This window comes from Camelus dromedarius, chromosome 30, assembly GCF_036321535.1.
Source record: "Camelus dromedarius isolate mCamDro1 chromosome 30, mCamDro1.pat, whole genome shotgun sequence".
Lineage (NCBI taxonomy): Eukaryota > Metazoa > Chordata > Mammalia > Artiodactyla > Camelidae > Camelus > Camelus dromedarius.
The window spans coordinates 20543580-20567443 of record NC_087465.1 but is presented as its reverse complement, the minus strand read 5'-3'; the positions used below and the strand labels follow the sequence as shown (position 1 = coordinate 20567443).

Sequence of the window (23864 nt, the reverse complement as noted above, 5' to 3'; positions counted from 1 at the left end):
AGAAGATGAGAGGCCACTTTTTAGATGCTAAATCTACTAAAAACAACAACAACAACATCAAAAACAACAAAAAGAAAAACTAAAATAAAACTTAGAACATATTAAATAAAAGTTTCTAACCAAAACCTTAGAATTACATTCATCTGTCTGTCTGTCTGCCTGCCTGTCTATCTATCTACCTATCTATTTATTATTATTTTTTAACCAAAGTACCATCAGTTACAATGTGTCAATTTCTGGTGTACAGCACGATGTCCCAGTCATGCATACACATACATATATTCGTTTTCATACTCTTTTTCGTTAAAGGTTATTACAGTATATTGAATATAGTTCCCTGTGCTATTCAGCAGAAACTTAGAATTACTTTTTATTCATTCAAGTGTTCATTGGTTAGGACAATGGTTCTTAGAGTGGAGTTATACCACTTAAGGAAACAGAAGGGAGAGCTGTCCTCCAGTGAGTCTGTGACATAGGGACAGCCTAATGAGCTTCTACAGGGCCCATCAAGAGCCCAGCCAATGAACGTACATGCCGGCAGGCTCTGTGCCAGCCATTAGGGATGCGCTGGGGGATAAAACAGAGAAATGCCCTGATCGTCATGGAAGTTACTGTTTAGACGAGGAAAGAAGTGTCAAATCAATAGTTACAGAGAAGTAAACATGTTATACAAAGTTAGGATCTAGAGATAGCACATAAAGACAAAAAAATGATAGTGACTCAAAAGTTATCCTTGAAAAGTTCCTTAAATAGGCCAAAATATATAATTCACATTATGAAGAGTATATATAAATTCTCTATATTTTGGGGGAAGAAATAATTTATTAAAAACAATCTCGGTAGGGACTAAGGAATGATTTAGACAATTGCCTTTTCTTTACTTGGATTTATCTAGGATTACTCATCCTAGGAGACGAGATGCTTGTTGCATATGAGGACTTGTTGCAAAGGAATCCTGTTGTATGTGAGACCTTATTGCAAAGGAGTTAGTGTCATGGGGGTGGAAATGATTGTATATGTTGTGTATGAGGACTTATTCCAACAGAGTTAGTGAAATGGCGGTGGAAATGATTGAAGATTTGGTTTGTGAAAAAGAAATGGAGCATGTTGTGGGTACAAGGATTCTTCTGAGACACGAGAGCAGGACTCCCAAGAACTACCAGGTGCTGGAGAAAACACGTTAGAGGGATATAAATATTACTGGAACTATGTATCTAGAGTCTCCTTGGCATTTGTTGATTGATACCAACAGTGATTGGGATATAATTTGGAATGCTTCTATTTTTCTTTGATTAAACTGTTTTTATTTGTAAATGTTCCTTGAAAAGACAGAGAAACCTGATAACTGGGTTTGTAATATTTATATTTAGGTATAATGGAAACACTGGATAACAATTAGGACAGTCACTATCACATTTTCTCTTCAAAAGATACACACTCACATTTCACTAAACTCATTCTGGCTGAAAAGCAAAACACAAAGAATTGCCAGAAATTGCAATGTATTGTTACGTTTGCTGCATTTCGAGTTTCTTAAATGTGTAATAGTCTAATTAACTTAAAGTGAAAAATACTGCGATGATTTCAGCTAATGATAAAACATTGTTGTCTACAAACAGGAATAAATGTCTTTTAGCCATGATTGCTTAATTTTGCAAGGAATTTTGTTATTATAAAACTACGATTACATCATGATAATCAAGTTTCTAAAAGAAACCTATTAAGTTTCAATTCAGTGGGAGAATTAAAGGAATATGAGAAAATCAAACTCTATTAAGAATGTGATTATGTCACATTAATTCTTTGTTTTAACATTTTTTTTAGAGTTTAACTTAGTATTCAAAAGTATTGTAAAATAGTTATGTGTATGGCAAGATGATTCATCACACAGCAAATGTTTGTACAATTGTTACTTCTGCCTCCACCACTTCATATCACTAGGCTAATAGTACATAAATATCTACTAACATAGACATATATGTAAAAAGGAAGTAGACCTCAAAGGTCAAGGACATTAATTTTCTTAAAGGTCCACTGTCACCTATAGCTTGATTTTACTTGGGTTTATAACCTGATTTTCATTAAATTCTCATTCATTTTTTCTACCCCCAGGCACAGAGGCCAGGAAGTTACTAATTTTCATGATGTTCTAAATAACTCAAGAAAAGGTTACAGTAGTTCTTTTAGAGGTTACTAAATAATTTATTAGACACTCTTATAGGAATACTTCTAATGTTCAGTGTTACTATCTTTGCCTGGAAACAGTTTGAGGTACATACCTCAGTCCCCAAAACATGCCTCACTTGAGGGGTGGTGTGAGGCTTGTAAGTGAGAACTGCAAAAAAATTTTTTTGCACCAGAATATGCCATTGGCCTTTCCTCCACGCTTGGCAACCAGGGGTGATGCCTTTTCCTTAGAAAATTATTTCAGATTTGATTGCTTTTACTGTATGTGAATTTGAAATTGTTGAACATTTGTACATTTTGGCATTTGATTTTGTTTTGAACAATAGCATATGATTTCTTTTTTCCTCACCCAACTTATTTATGTGTGTGTATGTGAGTCTGTGTATGTGTGTGTGTCTGTGTGTGGAATTTTTTTCTCCCTCATGCCCTTTGACCCTCCCACCCCAGCATCTTTAACTACTTTATTCAGTAGCCACATCTCTGTTATCACTGTGTCTTAGGTTGAAGACACAGATATCAGAAAAGGATTGTTGGTTTTAGCTTATAAGTGGGACTCTTCCCATCAGTAAAATTGGGCTAATTTGCTTTATTTACAATAATAAGATGTGTATATGGATGAGCCCCATGTTGGGAGATAGATTAATCACCAGTAATGACCCCTACTTTCACACACACACCACTTCTGTATCCCTATGTTCCAAACAAATCACATCTCACAGAGCTGGCATAACATATAAAACAAACAAAAATTATGTTCTAAATTTAATTGGAAGTATAGCCATCTTATTTTTACTTGCACAGAACTTTTCTGAAACCACGTTGCTCCCAGTTTTGCTCAGTTTTGGAGAGATTTTCAAACTCTTTCTCTCACTTTTTTTTCATTTTCTATACTCAATAACCAAGTCATAAAACTTCCTCTCCTAAAAGTTTCTGACAGAGTTACTTCTACTTTATTCATCACTCTCCTTTTGAACTTATCAAAATGTACAGAAATTATATATATTCCTGTCATTCCATAGCCTCCAGAAAAATGTGAAGATCTGTAGAACCAAGGCAATGTTTTATTCCCATTGTGGGAGGCATTCGAAGCAGAGTTGAGGATAAATCAATGATTAAATGATTCCTTTTCATTTACAGCTACTATTTTGGTCCAACCATGAAAGAAATGACATGGATATATTTCAACACATATTTATTCAGCACCATTCACTAGCCTTGGAAGATGGGGATACAACTCTGAACAACTTAGATGTGGGTCTCTGTCTCCAACATGTCCCCATTATCTTTCTATAATTATCTTTCCTTGCTCTCCAATGTAATCACTCAGTGCCATGAAGTACCCCTATGTATCACCCATTTAAGAATTTTCTTTTCCTAAAATTCTTTCTTGTTCAAGCTGTTTCTCTTAACTGGAACATGCTTACCTACAACTCTACCAAGTCATTAATTAACATTTTACCTCAAAAGGAACCTTTAGGGAAGAAAACCTTTACCTAATTAATACCATCTCTACTTCCTCTCTCTCTTTCTTTTTTGTTATCTTTATTTATTTTTTTATTGATTTATAGTCAATTTACACTGTTGTGTCAATTTCTGGTGCATAGCACAATTTTTCAGTCATACATGAATACGCATATATTCATTTTCATATTCTTTTTCATTTTGAGCTACTATAAGATCTTGTATCTATTTCCCTGTGCTATACAGTATAATTTTGTTTATCTATTCTATATAAACCTATCAATATCTACAAATCTCAAACTCCCAGTCTGTCCTTTCCCACCCTAATACCCCCTGGCAACCACAAATCAGTATTTTGTCTGTGAGTCTGCTTCTGTTTTATATTTAAGTTCATTTGTCTTCTTCTTTTTTTTAGATTCCACATATGAGTGATATGATATAGTATTTTTCTTTCTCCTTCTGGCTTACTTCACTTAGAATGACATTCTCCAGGGACATTCATGTTGCTGCAAATGGTATTATGTTGTCATTTTTATGGCTGAGTAGTATTCCATTGTATAAATATACCACATCTTCTTTATCCAGTTATCTGTTGATGGATATTTAGGCTGTTTCCATGTCTTGGCTATTGTAAATAGTGCTGCTATGAACAATGGGGTGCAGGTGTCATTTTGAAGTAGGGTTACTTCTGGATATATGCCCAGGAGTGGGATTGCTGGGTCAGATGGAAAGTATATTTTTAGTCTTTTGAGGAATCTCCATACTGTTTTCTACAATGATTTGAAATAATAAACTAGTCATAGATGCAGGACTTTTTGAAAAAGGAAAGCACCAAGGAGGGATATACCTTACCAAATGTCAAGACATTCCCTTCCTTGATGAACACAGTTTAGTACTGACAGGTTTTAAGTCAGACATACAAATGGAACAGGAAAGAAAATCCAAAAACAGAACCAATTACTTATGGAAACTTAGTATACCATAAAGGCAGGATTTAAAATCATAAAGGAAAAGATGAATTTCAAAATAAGGGCTGATGGCATAACAAGATAGCCATATGGGATATGGTAAAATTAGACAAATTCCTTACTCACGTCAGGATAAATTCCAAATGAATCAGTGAAATAAATATAAAAACATAAAAAATTCATGAGGAGCAGAATAAAAAATGGGTGAATTTTTATAGGACTTAGGAATAGAACTTTTTTATGAATATGATTCAAGAGTAATAGTGAAAAGGTTAATAAATTTAATTAAACAATTATTTTAAAAATAATTTCCACAAGTATAGTAAAAATAACATACATGAAAAATATTAACAACTCACATCCATCATAAGAGAGATGCAAATTCAAGCTATATATGATGCCATATGTACACATACACATGTATACATACACATACTCATATACATGCACATACATATACATCAGATGGAAAACATTTAGAAGCCTTACAACATACCTTCTTAGAGAGTCTGTGGGGAGAAGTCACTGCCATACATTGCCAGATGGAATGTAAAACCAATTAACACCTACAAATGAGACATTTGGAAATATCTAGCAAAATATAACATGCTTTTACTACCTGACCCAGCACTTTCATTTCCAGAAATCTATCCTAGGGAACCTTGAATAAAAGGTGAAAGAACATACTAAAATAATACTGATTGCAGCATTATTTCTAATAGGAAAAGACTGGGAAAACTCAAAAGCCCATCTCAGAGGTCTGGCTGAAAAAGGTAGGGTGCATGGAACACCCACACAATAGAATACTATGCAGCTATAAAAAAGAATGAGAATATCTCAAAGATACGGAACTGTTACCAAATGAGACTGATCAGTAAAAATGAAACATAAAGTATGTTACCATTTATTTAAAATGGAGGGTGTATACATAAATAGATTAGGTCTTAGATGATAGACAGACAGACAGACAGATAGAGAGATAGACAGACCAACCAAAGACAACTCATTTTAAAAATTACAAGTAAGGGTGAAGGCATGGGTTTAGAGGGGCTATGGATAACAGCCAAACTACTTTGAATATATCTTATTTTTAATTTGATTTTGGAATCATCTAAGTATAGTACATAGTTTTAAAAACAAAATAAGTTTAAGAAAAGCAAATGGCTAGATTTCCTTCTTTTTTAAAACTATATTCCATTGTATGTATATACCACATTTTCTTTACCCATTTGTCTTTTGAAAAACATTGGGTTGTTTCTGTGTCTTGGTTATTATACACAATGCTGCAGTGAACATGGGAGTGCAAATATCTCTTTGAGATCCTGATATAAATTATTGTAGATAAATACCCAGGGGTGGGAATTCTGGATTGAATGGTAGTTCTATTTTTAATTTTTTGAGGTATCTCCATTCATTTTATCAAGTGGCAGGACACTTTTACTCTTTCCCAACAATAGTATATTTGTGGAGGTGATGAATGTTTAGCATCTTGATTGCAGTGGTAGTATCACAGATGTATGCATATGCCCAAATTTAGCAAGATGTATGCATTAAATATGTGTAAATTGTGTACATTAATTATACCCCAATTTTTCCACATCTATGCCAACATTTTAATCTTTCTTTTCAATAATAACCATCTTAACAGGTGTGAGGTGATATCTCATTTTGGTTTTTATTTTAATTTCCCTGATCTTTAGTGATGTTGAGCACTTTTTCATATACCTGATGTCATTTCTGTATCTTCTTTGAAGAATTGTCTATTCAAGTCTTATGACCGGTTTTAATTGGGTTATTTTTTATTTTTTGCTAATGAGTTGTAGGAGATTCTTATATGTTTTGGTTGTTAACCCCTTATCAGATAAATAGTTTGCAAATAGTGTCTCCAGTTCCATAGGTTGCCTTTTTATCTCTGTTGGTTGTTTGTGTTTTTGTGTAGAAGCTTTTTAGTTTGATGCATATGAACCCTGAAGCCATTATCCCAAGGGAAATAAGCCAGTCACAGAAGGTTAAATACTGCATGAGTCTACTTACATGAGGTATGTCAGACTCATGATGCAAAGAATAGAATGGTAGTTGCACATGTCAAAATACATTAAGAGGATAGATCTCATATTCTTTTCTTACCACACACTCACACACACACACACACACACACAAATACATATACATACAAAAGAACATAAGAAAACTTGTGGAGGTGATGAATGTTTAGCATCTTGATTGCAGTGGTAGTATCACAGATGTATGCATATGTCCAAATTTAGCAAGATGTATGCATTAAATATGTGTAAATTGTGTACATCAATTATACCTCAATAAAGTCTAAACAAAAAAGAAAAGCAATCCCTAATAACCAAGCATTTTAATTGGGTATCTACTTAGTGGCATAATGTCACAGAAAAACCACTCCCAGTGACTTAAAACATTTATAATTTTGTTGTTATTACTTAATAGAACATTCTTTATAGGAAAAATACCAAAATAAGAAAATATTAAACTGTCTTCAGAAATCATAATTATTTTGGTGCTAATGGTGCTGATTTTGTGAGACTTTTATGTGTACACTGTGGAAAAATCACATGAGTAACCATAAAGTGTTGTTCAGAAGACAGACTTCTGGCCATGCTGAAAGGAGACACAGATGTAAGATTAATGAGGTTAACTAAAATTCCTGTAGTCTTTACTTTCAATAGGAAGTATAAATATAAATGCAGAATGATTTCTTTTTCTTGTGTGTGTGTGTGTGTGTGTGTGTGTGTGTGTGTGTGTGTGTGTATGTCCTAGCTGGGGCTACTGAAACAACTGAGAAATAAGAAAAAATTCAGTGGCAATGAGTTTCCTTAGCACCAGAGAAAGTTGGATCTAAATAACTTCTTCCATTAAATGGTATCAAAGTTCTTTGGTGAACTGGCTGATTCCCAGTATGAAGCAGGAAATTATGATCCAGGAACATTTTATCATATCAAAAGAAACTAGCAAAGACTACTAGAATTATGACATAACGATCCAGGAAATGATGTGAATATGGTGCCACAAAAAACAGTCAGGATAATGTGATCATTAATTAAGATCAAAACTGCAAGGAATTAAAACATACCAACCACATTTAATTCTTGAACTTACAAAATTATTAACAATTTTTTAAAATCCATTTTAATGTTTAGAGAATGCTAGGAAATCACTTTACTATACTGAATAACAGTATGAAGGAAAAGAATCATGAAAAACCGTTTTCTCCCCATACAATAATAACGCAGGGTAATCAAATACATGATGAAAAAAAATCTCTCTTTTTAGAATAATTCCAGCTAATGAGAAATTTAAAAATGATAGAAATACATTACTATATTCAGTAGCTATTATCATCACAAAAGAAAAGAAAAAAAGACACACACTTTTTGATAGAAGTGCACACAATCACCTATGAGGAAATCTTTTCAAAATTTCCACATAAATTGATACAAGTCTCTAGATATATTTCAAAATTTTTAGGAAATACAAGAAAGAGGGAAGCATGTTAAATGATACCACAGGGATGCAATCGCCAAACTGCAGAATTTCTGAAACTTTTATAGGACAAATGACTCAGTTCTTTCAACAGATAAAATGCAAAGAGAGATGGGAAAATTGTGGGTTGATAACCTCCCTGGGAGCTTCTGGTGTGTAATCTGAAATTGGCTCCTGTACAAGGAGGGAGGGCAAAGAGAGACTGAAGAAAGGGGCAGACCACTCCAGGCTGGTAGGCAGCAAGTTTAGGAAGCAAGGGGTCTTGGAGGCTTGTCTTGAGTGGTTGTTAGAGGAACAGTTTTCTGCACCCATCCTTTAAGTTTATACAGAGGCTTTAACTGGGTTTGGTCACGTATGGAATCCAGATAGTCTCAACGCCAAATTACTATCTCAAAGCTGTATCTTAAGGCAGCTTCTGGGAATGAGGAAGGCAAGCAGAAGACACATTCCAAGGACAGGGAAGGAGGAGGGTGGAACCTCCAACTGCCCAGGTCTAGCTCTTCGGTCAACTGGTGGTTAAGCTTCTCTATGATCCCACAACAGGAGTATATTAGGAAAATGCATAAATTAAGAGATTTAAGGACACATGTCAAATCAATCTTTGTATCTTATCTGGATTCCAATTCAAATAAATTAATTTAAAAAGTGTTAGAGAGGGACTTATAGAAACAGGAAATTATTACTAGATTGATATCGAGGATTTGTAGCAATTAGATTTGGTGTGATCATGCTATTGTGGTTATGTTTTTTTAAAATTATTATATACATATACATACTATATATAAAAATAAAATGTGTATGTATATAAAATAATATATTATATAATATATAAAATGATGTCTGAGATTTGATTGAAAACAATCCAGGGAGTAGAAAGGAAATGAATGAGGCATAGAAAAAATAATGTGTTTGTGTACTGATATTTGCTAAGATGGGATCATGTGTACACCTACTTCATTATACTGGTCTCTTCACTTTTACATACACTTGAAAATCTCCAAAATAAAAAGTCAAGAAATGAAGCAAAATATATGCAAAATTTAAACTCATGACACAAAAGATGAGAGGGGGAAAAATGAACTTAAAGTGTTCTATGAACCTAGGGTGATTTAGGAAGTCCTAAACTACTTACATTGCATTAAACTAACAAATCAAGGATATTGCTGCAATCTCTAGGTGAATACTTCAAAAAACAGCAAAAGTGTGTATAACTTACAAGCTAATAGAATAGGAAATACAAAATAATAAATGAAAGATTAATCTTTAAAAAATTACAAGAAAGAAAAATTAACATGCAACACATGAACAAATAGAAAAAAATTGCAAAGTTGTGGATATAAGTTCAAATATATCAATAATTATATGTGAATAGATTACTATAATTAAAAGACAAAGGCATTCAGACTGTATTTTTTAAAAAGATTATATTTTGCTTACAGGCTTACATTAAATATTAAGACACAGGATCTCAGAAATTAAAATGAATAAAAAATGGTATACTATGCAAAGAGTAACCAAAAGAAATAAGTTCAGCTATATTAAGATGAAACGTGTTTCTTTAAAACAAAAGTAATTACTAGAGATAGAGATACATCATACTAATAAAAAGGGTGAATCCATTAGAAAGATACAATAATTTCAAGTTTTATTTGCCAAATGTTGTTGCTTCAAATATATGAAGCAAAAATTAAAATAAAAGATAAACACATGAATCCATAATCATAATTCACCTCTCCTAAAAATTGACTGAAAAAAAGACAAAAATCAATAATAATACAGCAGATCAGAGAAATTCAATAAGTGATTTTTGTCCGACACATAAAGAAGGCTTCACAGAACAACAGCAGAAGACATGTGCTGTTTATCAACTGCAGATGGTACACTTAAGAAAGAACATTTATGAAAACTGACCAGATAGAGAGCTATGAAAAAGGTCTCTTGAATTTTAATCAATTTATTCTCTAGTTACAGTGAAATTAAGCTAAAATCAATTTTTAAAATTATAAATTCAATAACAAACTTTCTAAATAACCCAATCAATCAAAGAAGGGATATCAATGTGAATTATAAAATATTTATCAACTATTGATTCTGAAAGTGTGATGTGTTAGAACTTGTGGGATGAAACTAAAGCTGTGCTCAGAGAGAACCATATAATAAAATGCATTTTTGAAAAACATGAAAAGCTGAAAATGATCTAAGTCTCCATCCATGAAGTATAAAAGAGTAGCAAACCAAACCAAATAAAGTAGAAGGAAAGAGATAATAAAGATAAGATTACAGAGTAATGAAACAAAAACAAATGTGTAATAGAGAATATTCACTAAGCCATAATTTGGTTATTTGAATCAATAACTAAACTGATTTAAAAAAGAAAGTTCAGAAAGAAGTTACCAATATTAGGATCAAGAAATAGAAAGACATTACTTAAAGACCTGAATGACAATAAAATATGAGGACTATGAAGATCTTGACAATACATTTGAAAAAGTGTGTCAAATTAGCACATCCCTTAGAAACGTATCTTAGAAAACGTATCTCTCTGAAACTGGCATGAGAGTAATTTTAAAAATCTGCATATATCCTATGCCTAGTAAAGCAAGTGAATCTGTATTAAAGATCCTTCCACAAAATACTCCCACCCTGAATGGCATCATTGGTGAAGTATCCAAGTATGATGCCAATCACATACAAACTCCTCCTGAGAACAGGAGAAAAAGGAGCACATCCCAGTGCATTTTATGAAGTCAGCATCTCCTCAACAGCAAAATTGTTAAGGACATAACAGGAAAAAAATTGAAGGTCAATCTCTAAACCTCTGTCACGAACATAAAAATTTTTAAAAAGATACTAATTTATTATCGTGTTCCATTGATTCCACAAGTGTGAAACTGATTTAACATTCAAAGATCAATTGTGGTTCTTCATATTAACAGAATTAAGGAGAAAAATCAAATATTAATTTCTATATATATAGGAAAATATCAAATACATTTCAATAAAAATTATTGGCCAAGTTGAAATATAAGGAGAACTTCCTGAATTTCATAGGGAATTTCCACAAAAATAAAACTCTCTGGTAAATGATAATAGCAAAATATTAGCAACTTTCTCATGTAATAAGAAAACTGTTTTTCCTACCACTACCATTCCTCAATATTATTCTGGAGATAACAGCCGATGTAATAATGCAAGGAAAGAAAGAAACATCAAAAGATAAGAAATAAAACTATTGAGAAATCTAGATGAAGATGGTGGAGTAGAAAGTTCCTGAGCTCACCCCCTGGGAAAGCTGGGATGGCAAATAATTCCAAAATAAAAATAAAAAAAAAATCAAATATTTGCTAATTCAATTTCTTATTTTCATTGCAACTAATCTTCAGATTAACTGGAGGATTGGTTTATGATTTACATCTTGGGAAGTGAAAACTTTGTCAAACTATCACATTGAGAAAGTAGGCTGACAGTATGTTCTTTAGACATTGAGGCAGGAAAAAGCTAATTTTTCTATCAGTACAAATGGTAATAATAGGTTTATATAATGGTGCCTTGCTAAAAGTGTTATTACCAGCAGCATTCTTTGAAAGTTTTCTACAAGACTTTCATGACTTAGAAGCCCCTGCAAGGGCTGTGTACTTCTCAAGGGGTCTGCAATGGATGATGTTGGCCAAAAAGATCATCTGTATTCATCATTTCAGCCCAGGCTCTCTGTCAATCTGTCTTTACTGAAAGTTCAGACCTTGCATCTCATTTGTACTGCAGGCATATGCAGGAAACTAGTTCTCACCAAAATGGAGTAGGGAAGTTGCAGTGGGAGAACTGATGCATTTATTAGGGAAAACATCAACTAGGGACACCGAAATTCTTAATCTCTTTGTTTTAACAAGCTTTGGGTGGTACCATTGAATAATATATATTTGAACGTTATCCCGAGCATCTGAGCAGTCTCAGAACTCAGTATTTCTCACTTAACACTTTTATAAGACTTGTTCTTCATAATTTCTAGTGGTGATCCTAGATGTTTGAAGGGACTTTAATGAAAAAAAAAATTACATCCCTAAAAGGCATTATAGTAAAGATGTGAAGAGAAAGACAGCTTTAAATTTTTTTTTAAATCAGTAAACATATAAACATGTCAACTGTACAGACAGATTAATTTGTTTCTGGCATTTGCAGTTTTAAGGATTACAACAAACTGGTGATACAAATGCTAAACTATGGCCACAAACATTGTAATTGCTCTGAAATGCCCATACTGAGTTTTGTTTTCTGGACAACTGGAAAAGCTCTATCATTATTATAAATTATGAGTTAGTGTCAAAATAATGCAAGGCATTGTTTTCATATAGTTTGTCTTGTATAAAACTATTGTTAAAATTTCTAAATTAATGGAGTTTGTTGTGTGATTACTCCAAAGTGGTGCTTTTTAACCAGTTTTTGCTCCTAAGAGGATTTTTGGTAATGTTTGGACACAGTTTTGGTCATCACTACTGGGAGAGGGTACCTCTGGCGTCTAGTTAAGGGGAAGCCTGGGCTGGAGATGGAAGTCGTGGCTTCTGCTAAACATACTACAATGCACAGAACAAGCTCCTAAAACAAAGGCCCCAAATTTAAATACTGCCAAGGTTAGGAAACAATACTCTAAAGACATGTATTGCTGTATACAGCCCACCAGAAATTGCAAAATGCAAGCATCCTGTTACTTAAAGGCATAATTATATTACAAAAGCAGAAAATAAATAAAAATAAGATATTCAGGAAATAGCTTATAACAATTACACTAAACCTGAGTATAATCTTCATTCCCAGAGGGTTTCACCTATGTCTTGGATGGAATAGAACATTAATAATTCTTTTACAAATGAAGGAAGAAGTGAATGAATATCTCAACAGTACAAGAAAATCAAGGTGCATGTTAAATAATATATTACATAATTAAAACATAACAGTAACTCAAATGATAGTTAACAAATATAACATTCTTTTGAAGCTAATGTTCATTAGATGGAATACAATCTCGTAAGTATTTCTACACACTTGGATTCATCAGTGTGTCACGCAAGACCCTGCACAGCCTGGCATCGATCTTACTTCCCTCCTTCTTCTCCATGAGACCAGTCTTCATGTACAGGGCTTTATTCACTTCTGCCTGAATTAAGACTTCAGGTATAATGTGCCATCCACCTGGAATTCCTCTCCCTATCCACCCATCCTTTTAAATCTCTCCTTGTCTCGAATCATCTCCCACCACACTTGCAATCACCTGAATGAATTTCTTACTCTCAGCAATTACCCACTCAACTATAATGGCCTGCCTGCACCATCGATTCAAAATCTGTTCAGAATGGTGCAACACACACACACACGCACACACACAAATACAGAGGATTTCTCATGGCACTAGGATGATTCTCAGGCACGAGGCTGAAATCACTGTGCACAAACTTTTATCACAAAGTATGTACTGTATGCCAACAAGGTTCTAAGCACTTCACAAACATATGAGTTCTGCTTTATACACTGAGCTAAATACTACAGGTGAGAAAATGGATTCTTAGTGAATAATTTCTTCACGTTACTTTACCACATGTGGCAAAGAAGCCGACTGCCCACTAAAGATTTACTGTTTACTGGAGGGAATGACTGCCCAGGCCCATTAGCATCTAGGTGTGGTCCATGAAATGTAAGCAGGTAAGCTGAGTACCCCTTCCAGGCTTGAAATGCAAGACTGCCAGAGCATCATCCTCTCTCTTTTCTAACCAGTCTGCTGGCTTTTTTAGAGCAGGCAGATAGCTAGAAACGAGCAGAGAAAAGGGTGACACAGACCCAATGGCAGGAATCGGGCAGAAAGGAGGGGCACAAGCCAGATGCAGGAAAACATACATCATATAAGCACCAGGGGTGCCTGGGCAGAGAAAGAAAAGCAGGAATCTTTGGGCTGATAAGGGGCCACAACTTTTGGCCTGGAGACCAACAAAGAAAGGTGAGAAGAGGCAGGAATTTCCAGTGTCTGAATATAATCTTTTGCTCATTTATGCCCTCATTTCAATAAAATTGGCCTTGCAGATCAGAAGTACCCATAATGCACTGACGCCATGACACTTCTGATCCAGACTAAATAAGGACAAAAATCCCTCCTCCCTTTGAGAAGGTGGAATTGGGATGATAATCAGGAAATATGACCCCAAACCCTTCCCTCCTCAGTGAATATTCTGTCCCTTCATTTTTACACCCTATGTAACTAACTTGCTAAAGAAACTCAGGGCAGCCGCTCACCTGAGCCTGCCCGCTCTCCCCTTGAGAGTGTACTATCCATCCTTCAATAAATTATCACTTTACTTTTCTTAACCTCTACGTCTTGTCTCTGAATTCTTTCTGGGACAGGACAGGAACCTGGAACACTGGTTGCCTCCACTGGCAACATCTTGACTCCCTTCCAGGTTCATTGTATAGTGATGGAATTCAGGACAGGTTGCCTCAGAATAGGCCACTCTGGCATACTGATTATATTGAATTAAAGTTACTTGAGAAACAGCCAGTGCAAGAACACTCTGACCCCCTTTGTCCCCTGGAAAGCAAGAAATAAATCTCCCATGGGAAAGGTACCTTCCCTGTACCAGGAATTAGAGAGACATTCTTATTATGAGAGATGAGGAATTCGAGGCCTGAAGGCTATATAAACAAATTCTGTTACTTCTTTACTAATTTGTTACCCAAGGCCAAATCAAACTCCTTTGCCTGCCAACTCTTCCCAAATGTATTGTTTCTTTGTCTAAAAGGTATAAAAGCTGCCTGCCTTGGTCACTTTTTTGAGTTTATATTTCTATCACCTCCCATATACACAAATTAAATTTTTCATTCTCCTGTTAATCTGTCTTATGTCAATTTAACAATTAGACCAGCCAAAGAATCTTGAAGAGAAGAAAGGAAAAGTTCTCTTCCCCTACAGTAGCCACTCACTGAAAGATGTCAGAGCATCCTACAGCCTGGTCCCTGGATAAAAGAGGAGGACTGAGCCTCCACCTTCACCCATCTCCCCCTTAGGACACTGACTGTATTTTATGTGAGAAAGAAATGAATTTCTCTTAGCTGTTAAAATGTCAGAGTTTAAAACAGGGAACTATATTCAATACCTTGTAGTAATCTATAATGAAAAAGAATATGAAAACAAATATATGTATGTGTATGTATGACTGAAACATTATGTGGTACACCAGAAATTCACACAACATTGTACACTGACTATACTTCAATATAAAAAAAGAAAGAAAGAATGAAAAAGAAATGCCCAGAACAGGCAAATCTGAAAAGACAGAGAGTACATTAGTGGTTGCCAGTCTGGGAGAGGGAGCAACTGCTTATGGGTACAGGATTTCCTTTTGGGGTGAAAAATATTTTCTGGGAACAGTGGTTTTGGTGGCACAACACTGTGAATATACTAAAAAACAAACAAACAAAAGTACAATGCAGTAACTGTGCTATGGGAAAGATCAAGCAGGTTGACAAGTCTACTTTAACTGCGGATGCAATAGACAATAAGGACTACATTCAAGTTCCTCTAGAATCACCCTGGTTTAAGCCTGATATCACATCATCACAGTTACCAGCATCCCTTCTCTCTCTCAAAAGTCTCCTGGTTTGGATGATAAAGTGTACAGTCACTTTACTGATATATTGATATGGAAAAAAAATTACTGGCAGAATAAATAGTGAAGTAACTTAAGACGAGAATATATGAGTTTGATATCTTATGCCAGCACGTGTGTGCTGTAAGGCAAGTTAATTTCTCTGAGCTTCAGTTCCTACCCAGCAGAATAGACATAAACACTCGCATTACTTACCTCTCAGTACTGCTGTGAGAATCAAAAAAGATAAGATGTGCTTGAAAGAGCTTTGACAATGATGAAGTACTTTGTAAATGTCTAGCCATTAGTAAGAGACAACTATGACAGGGTGTCATTTTAAGGAATGCAGAGGAAGTATTCCATGAATAAAATCTTTCTTTAAACCAATATATCATTTACTATAACCTTTGAATAAAATATATATTTGTTAATATTTGATGCTTAAAGACTGGGCTATGTTTAGAAAAAAATTAACTCATGTCTACTGAATAGCTAACTCTGGGGTGTCTGACTTTTTAAAATAATGCAATTATTTAATGCAATTTAATTGTATATCATAATCACAACAAAAACAGAATAAAATGGAAGAGGCTCCAGTGAAATAGCTAATTGAACCCTCACAAGAACCTTCTATTCCTACTACTAATAACTGAATCCCTAAGTTCATAAACTGTGTCTTTTGCAATCATAGTAGGAGTGAAGTAATCTACAAATAAAGACATTTCAAATGTCTATATGTAGCCTGTGTGTAATCAAGCCAAGTGTAATCAGTAGAAATCGGCACTGGTCTAGACTTAGCCTCCAACTTCTGCATGATATTTGGGTACAAAAGGACACTTTAGGTGTGACCGCTCATGTAAATATTGTCAATACTAAACATTTAACATGTTTATTTTACCTTTCATATAATGCATTTGAGAAAAAAATAATTCCAATGACTAAATTTCAATTAAAAATATAATAAATATTTCCAATATTAGCAAAACTTAGAAGTCAATTTCAATGAAATATTTAAAAGAGGACATGTTAATACTTCAAATTTTTAAATTAGAATTTTTTAAATAACCAAATTGAAATACATTTTTTAAAAGGAATTTACATTATAGAAATTGTGTTTTTTACAAAAATCATTCAGAACAATTTCACAGTGGGATTCTGATTTTTTTAAGAATCCCCAATTACCGTGGATCCAAATGCAAACAATTGTTCCTTTCTACAGTTTAGCAATCCTCATTACCTATCAAAGGCAGATAGCCAGGGATATAAAAAGATATCCCCTTTTCTATTGTGATATAAAAGATGTGCTGAAGAACTGAAAATATATAAAAAGCAATGAAGTTTCCTTTTCTGTACAATACCCACAGGGTGTGTTATGATGGGTACTTGGAAGGCAGCAATACTAAAAATCCAGTTTATTTATTTGAAATCCTTTAATGTGTTCAATTATCATATCTCCAAACATATGATCAAGAGTATTTATCAGGTATTTTTCCTCAGACAGACAACTGTGAACTAGGAATAAGAGATATCAAAGGGGAAAAGAAGAGAGAATGATTTTGAAACACGTGTCACAGACTGGGATCACAGCCTGGCATGAGGTCACATGCCACCCAGGTTTGAATGAGTAGACTGTGAACTGAAAATAAACCTTAAAGAAAATAGCACAGAAATGGGGGAGGACAGCACCCAAAATAAATCTGTCAACCTCACAATCAGGTTTGGGACATGCCTGGATCATAGACTTAAAAACAAAACAAAACAAAACAAAAAAACTGGAGACATTCTTTGCAGTTTGAAGAAATAAGTATTTTTGTTTTTGTTTAATTTCTCTGAAGTATTAAATATATGGGAGTCTAACCCCAAAGGAAAAAAAGTACCCTTTAATTATTAGTTAATGTGTTATATGCCTTTAAGGGAAATAACCTCAGGAAACAAACTATGTATTCAGTAAAACATTGCTTGGGTTCATTATCGTGTTGATAAAATGAATAGACCATGGAACTAACACAAGATGACTTTTCACGTGTATGTTATGAAATTCAGAAATCTTTGTCAACGTAGTTTGAGTTAAAAAACCCGAGGAAGTTAATCGAGACATTAGACTCTGACCTTTCAAAATTCAGATGAGAGTTCCAGTATTTTGAGCTCTAATTTCTGAGCTCCCTTAATTACTCTATGCACTGTAATTTTTAGGTAGGATTCAGCAATTTTTAAAATAACTTCTCATCTTACATGAATTTGGAAAGAGTGCAAACTATATACTTACTTAACATTTCAAATTAGAATTTGATGATAATTTTATGGTAAAAGTTGATTTCTTCAGAAAGATGTGGAATATTTTATAATCTGGATATATGGAATTTTTGTTCTTAAATGTTGAGTTATACAAATGTAGTCAAGGGCATACATTCATCCTGACTATGTCTGCAATGGTTAACTTGCAGTTGGTCCAAAGAACATTTCTATTTATGCCAATGGTTTTATTAAAGACAAACAATGAAATCTGGCAATGTAGATAAAAGATTTTCTCCACTACTCAGCTGGGCAGGTGGCTTTGGGTATAGAAGACATTGATACGGAAAGAAACTTAGGCTTTAAAGATAATATGCTTAAGCTCTCCCAAATGAGATTTTTTAAATATTAGTATCAATAAGAACATTTGTGCTTATGAAAGTTTGGAAATCATTAGCAGCTTAGGGGAACTGACTTAAGGATAGACTAAGAAGGCAGTCATCTAATACTGGAAGTTTAGGAAGGACATGGTACCTGTAACCTAGAACTGGGAGATCAAAGAGCTGTGTAGAAGGTCCTTTGGATTTAGATTTCCAGAAGGCTTATCAGAAATGTTCTTCTTTTTATTGGGACCCAAAGGTTTCTCAACAGCTCAGTCCTCAGCCAATACTCTTTGCACTCTATATACTTTCCCAGAGTGAACTTACCCATCTCCATAGTTTTAGCTCTGTCTTTGTGGATGACTTCCAAATGCACTACCCTTAGTCCAACTCTCTCCTCCTAGCTGGGACCTGTGTATCCAAGATTCTACTAGATACACATACTTAGATACCTTCAGACATGTACATCAATCTTAATACATCTATTCAGTCCTGAACTCACTGTCTTACACAAGAATCTTTTCCCTTGGGAAATCTTTCTCCATCATCCTGGTGATCTGCAAGTCAATCCACCAGAGAAGTCAACCCAGAAATATGGGAATCATTCTTGATTCTTCTCTTTCTGTCTCACCCATTGTGCCAATTAGTTATTAAATCTTATTGGTCCTACCTCCTTTTCCTAACTTTTTCCTCTCCTTTTCCATGATTTGAAACCTAGACTCTCAGCAGACTGCAAACACATGTCCTTGTTTCTAGTTTTATATCATACTAATCCATCCATCAAACTGCTAATGGATTATTCTTTCAATAAAAAATGTCAACTTTTCATTTCCCAGCTTAAAACACTTCAGTGTCCCCTTACTGACAGACTCAAAATAGCTTTTCATATTTTCCATTTAGTAAATGCTAGTTTTCATCACATGCATAACCCATTCTTAGTTTAGAGATATATTTGTAATCACCATTGAACAATAAGGACTCACATTAGGATGTTTAATTTTTTCTGGTACTACTGATGTTTTACTTGAATTTCTAAATTGTCTATAAAAACCTAAACACATAGTGATATGAAGTGATATGCACTGAGATCAAATAAGATAATATAGGTAAAGAACTAGCCCAGTGAATGGCTTAATCAATACTAATTCTCTTCCCACCTTAAAGAAAAAGAGGGATGCTTAGATAGGTTGTGGTACGTGAAGCTAATATCAATTTCATATGACAGTGGTCTATTATTTGATCCATAACCAATCCATTTCAAATTAAGGACTTGTAGGGTTTAGTGGGAGCTAAAAACCTTAAAAGGTTTATTTGAGAGTCAAAAATCTCAAGAAGCAAGTGATTTACTTAAACCTGAGTTTCCACCTGTCACCAAAAATAAGGTATTTAAAGCCAGAAATGGATATATCTCCTGGAAAACTAAACATTTTATTCAGGAACCAGATGCTCATAAGGAACATCTAACACATGCTTTTGCCTGAATCCCTAGAAATATTGCTTAAGGAAAGGTGAGTAGATTGAGATGCTTGTCCTGAAAAGCAGTTATTAAGTTTTAAATCACCTGCTTTGTATGAAAAGGCATTCAGCTTAGACACAAGGTGTGAACGACCAGATTTCAACTGAAAGAATCAAGTCTTTGACTTGGATTCAAGCAGAAAGGGTGACTATGACTGATTAAGATATATGCTCCTTAATGAAAAAAAAAAAAAAAAAAGATAAATGCTCCAAAGATTAACTGGAGGACACAACTGAGAGAGGATCCCAGAAGAATGACTGGGAATGAGAAATGGTATCTTCTTAGAAGCATAATTTAATTCTGGTCTCTCAAAGAATAGTGATGTGGTGTCATCATTTTGTCCCCCTTGGGATTTTCCAAGCAAGGCACTAAAGTTTTAGTGTGGCTATCTCTCCTTCCCCACTGCATTCTTCTCAAAGGAATAGCAAAGAAATGAGCAGTGATAGGTATTGGGGTTCAAGGCAGGCTGCCCCAAAATATGCCTCAAGGCATACTGATTATTTTGAATTAAACTTACGTAAGAAAGAGCCAGTCCAAGAGGGACACTCGGACCCTCCTTTGTCTCCCAGAAACAGGAAATAAATCTCTCATGTGAAAGGTATCCTCCCTGCATCTGGAGGTAAATGAACACCCTTAACACCCGGGCCAGCGAATCCTGGCCAAGAAGCCTCTAAAAACAAACCAGTTTACTACCCAAGCCCAAACTTTGCTAAAATTCCTAACTATTTAAGTCCCCAAATCTAAGTTTCTTGGTCCTGTCATTTCCTCCCAAATGTATTGTTTCTTTGTCTAAAAAGTATAAAAACTACCTGCTTTGGCCACTTCTTGGGCCCCATTTCTACAAGCCATCCATGTACAGGAATAACAATTTGTTTCTTTTTCTCCTGTTAATCTGGGTTATGTTGATTTTATTATTAGCCCACCTACAAGAACTCAAGATGGGTAGGGGGGAAGTTCCCCCTTCCCAACCTAGGAAATGAGACTCTGGAAAATCAGCTATAGTTCATGAACACATGAATTGGACTTTTAATTGATTTTATATTGGCAACTAACTTAAAAAGTTAATAATTAAATGCATTCTTACAAGTATGTACTAGTTTCATAACAATCAGGATACAGGAAATGGGTATTTCTCTAATACTGGTTCAGATGTGGCCTCGAAGTAGAAATTTCAACTTAGAAAGGAAAACAAAATTGGTGGGAAAACTTCCATTTCAAGGTAAACAAGTAGAATGTGGATATTAAAAAAAAACAAAAAAGGACAAATGTAAAACTTCCCAATGTCTTTTTGAAAGTATTGCCTTTCCTTAAAATATGATAAGTGAACTGGAGGAATATAAATAAAACCATATTCCTATATGGTAATGATTGTGGTTTTATAGCAAGCATTTATGTAAAACATCTTTTATTCCCTCATGACTACTACCTCAGGCTTCACTCTCATTTTATTGAATCCCATACCTTCCCCCCAATTTTTCATAAGTATGTTATATAACTTGGTAACACAACATTCTTAGCACTCTTCTAACTTGATTTGTCTAAGCTTTTTAATCTTGTTTCTTTTATATGCTCCTTCATCTTTATGTCTGTGGACGTGACAGAAGTAACATCATAACTTAAAATATGTAATTCCAGGTACTGATGAGGGCTGTGAAAAAAATAAAGCACAATAATAGAATAGACAGTGTAAGCAAGAGGGCAGAATGTTATTTTATTTTAGTCAGGTTGGTCAGAAAAACCTCTCCGGGGAAGGAAAATTGGAGCAAAGCACAAAATAAAGCAGGGAGAAAATAATCTAGCAAAGATCTTGTCTTTTGAGCAGAGGAAACAGCAAGTCCAGGGCCTCTGAGGTGGGAACAATCTTGGGAAGTCTGAGGCATATCAAGATGGCCGGCAACACTGAAGTAATACAGGAAGGCAGAGAGAGGGAGATGGAGCTGAGGACATGCAGTGTGGGGTACTGTAGCTGTAGGATAGACTTATCTTATTCTGGGGGAAATGGGAGACACTGGAGGCTTAAGAGCAGATTAATGGCATAATGTCATTTAGTTTTTCAAGGGACCAAGGGAAAGTGGAAAGAGGCAGACCAGTTAGGGGGTTATTTCAGTGGTTCAGCTGAGATAAAATGGCGGCTTCTATAAGACAGCTATTGGTCTTTTGGTCTAGATTTCAAAGTTGATTGAGTTTGGGATATACTGATGGCAAGAAATAGGATAATGGATAACATTTGGAGTGTGAGGGGAAGAGAAGAATCAGGGTTGACATTTAGGTTTTTCTTTGAAAAACTGGATAAACGGGGGTTTCATTTATTATGATGGAGAAGCATGGAGGTGAAGCAAGTTGGGGGGTGAAAAATTAAGAGTATTGTTCTGTGTTCTGATCATATAAAGCTGAGATCCCCGTTAGACATCCAAAAGAAGACATTGTATAAACAGATTAATATATGAATCTGAACATGACAAGAGATGTAAATTGGAGAACCACTGATGTTTCAATTACAATTTTTCCTTATGTAGAAAGAAGATTGTCTCATTTCTATTTTTTATCTGCATACTTTTTACAAAATGTTTTCTCCTAGAAATTTTCATTTTATTTCAGACTATATTCCTCTCTTTTCTTTGAAAAAAATAAACCATATTCTTCCTTGTACATTAGACATAAATCTGATTATTGCACATGATGGAGCAGACACAACAAGATCCCTGCCTAGGTAAGAAAGAATGGATTATAGTTCTTTTCTAGTTCCCAAGATTTACTTCCTTTTGCTATTTTCTGTCCCTTCTCCCGAAAAAATAAAAACAAGAGATGACAAAAATATGTTAGCCTCTTGAGCAAATGCTATAAGTATAAAAAGTAAAGTATTTTTTTGTTTTTGTTTTCTCAGCATAGTGTTTCCTGGAAGATAAGACATCATTTTAAGTCAAATAAAGTTAAATATGATGCATATTTTTTATTTGCCTGGACCTGTTAGGATTGGTGGAAGTAACAAGTATTGCAAAGCAGATTTGATCTCATGCTTATAAATTTGTGGAGAAAATAAGACACTTATAATAAAGCAATAAGAGAACAAAAAATAATATAAATGATAAATACATAGGCACTCTAATTGATTAAGAGATAAATATCATGGTATTGCTGGCTTTTAACAGTAAGCCATATCCAGATATGTGCAGAGAGTAGAACGTTAAAGTGAAACCAGTAACCGAGCAGGACTTACCGAGCGGCTGACCTGCGATGATCCTGGCATTTTCTCCCGCCACGGCAGCTCTCGCGTGCCGTTCACTCATGTACTGTACAAATGCATAACCTTTGTGAACTGAGCATCCAACTATTTTTCCATACTTTGAGAAAATGGCTTCAATGTCAACCTTCTTGACAATGGCTGTATTTAGATTGCCAATGAAAACGCGAGAGTTGATGGACTTGGGGTCATTCTTATTGGTGACGTTGCTGGTCTGTGTTTTGCCAGTCATGGTTGGCTCTCCTTACTTTAATCCTTAAAGAAAAAAAAATCAAAAGGAAAATAATTAGATTGAATAAATACCACTGGCTTTTAATAGTTTTTCAATAGTGTACCAGGTAACCTCTAGTTCCTAACTACTACTGATCGTCTTGAGAAGAAACTTTAGTAATATATAAAAGGTGAATATCGCATTGCAAAATGTAGTAGCAAAATATTTATAATTATTTAACATATTATTGTAAATTCCTGATTTACTTATCTAAAAGTCAAGCCTGCACAGTGACTAAATCTTTTGTAGCTGTTTTTAATTTTAAGTCTATCAATATTTCAGAAGTAAGTTTGAGGAATGAGACACCATATTGGCTATTTCATTATCAGAAACTTTCTATCAGAAATTAACAATTCATTTTATTAAATGCTGTGGAAGAGAAAAAAGGATTAAAAATTTTTTTAATATTAGAAATTAACATAGGAAAAATACGATTTTGAAAAAGAAGGATTTAACCATAATTAATTCTATAC

At 34.4% G+C, this 23864-nt stretch overlaps 1 protein-coding gene across 2 annotated transcripts in view; it reads right to left on the bottom strand.

Moving 5' to 3' along the window:
- Positions 1-23373, bottom strand: part of RALYL (RALY RNA binding protein like) — a 298333-nt gene extending 274960 nt beyond the window's left edge. For both annotated transcript variants that reach the window (XM_064480903.1, XM_064480904.1), the window contains exon 1: positions 23097-23373. In XM_064480903.1, the coding sequence (XP_064336973.1) occupies positions 23097-23352 (256 nt within the window). In that variant the 5' untranslated portion in view covers positions 23353-23373. The remainder of the gene's footprint in view (positions 1-23096) is intronic.
- Positions 23374-23864: the final 491 nt, after the last annotated feature.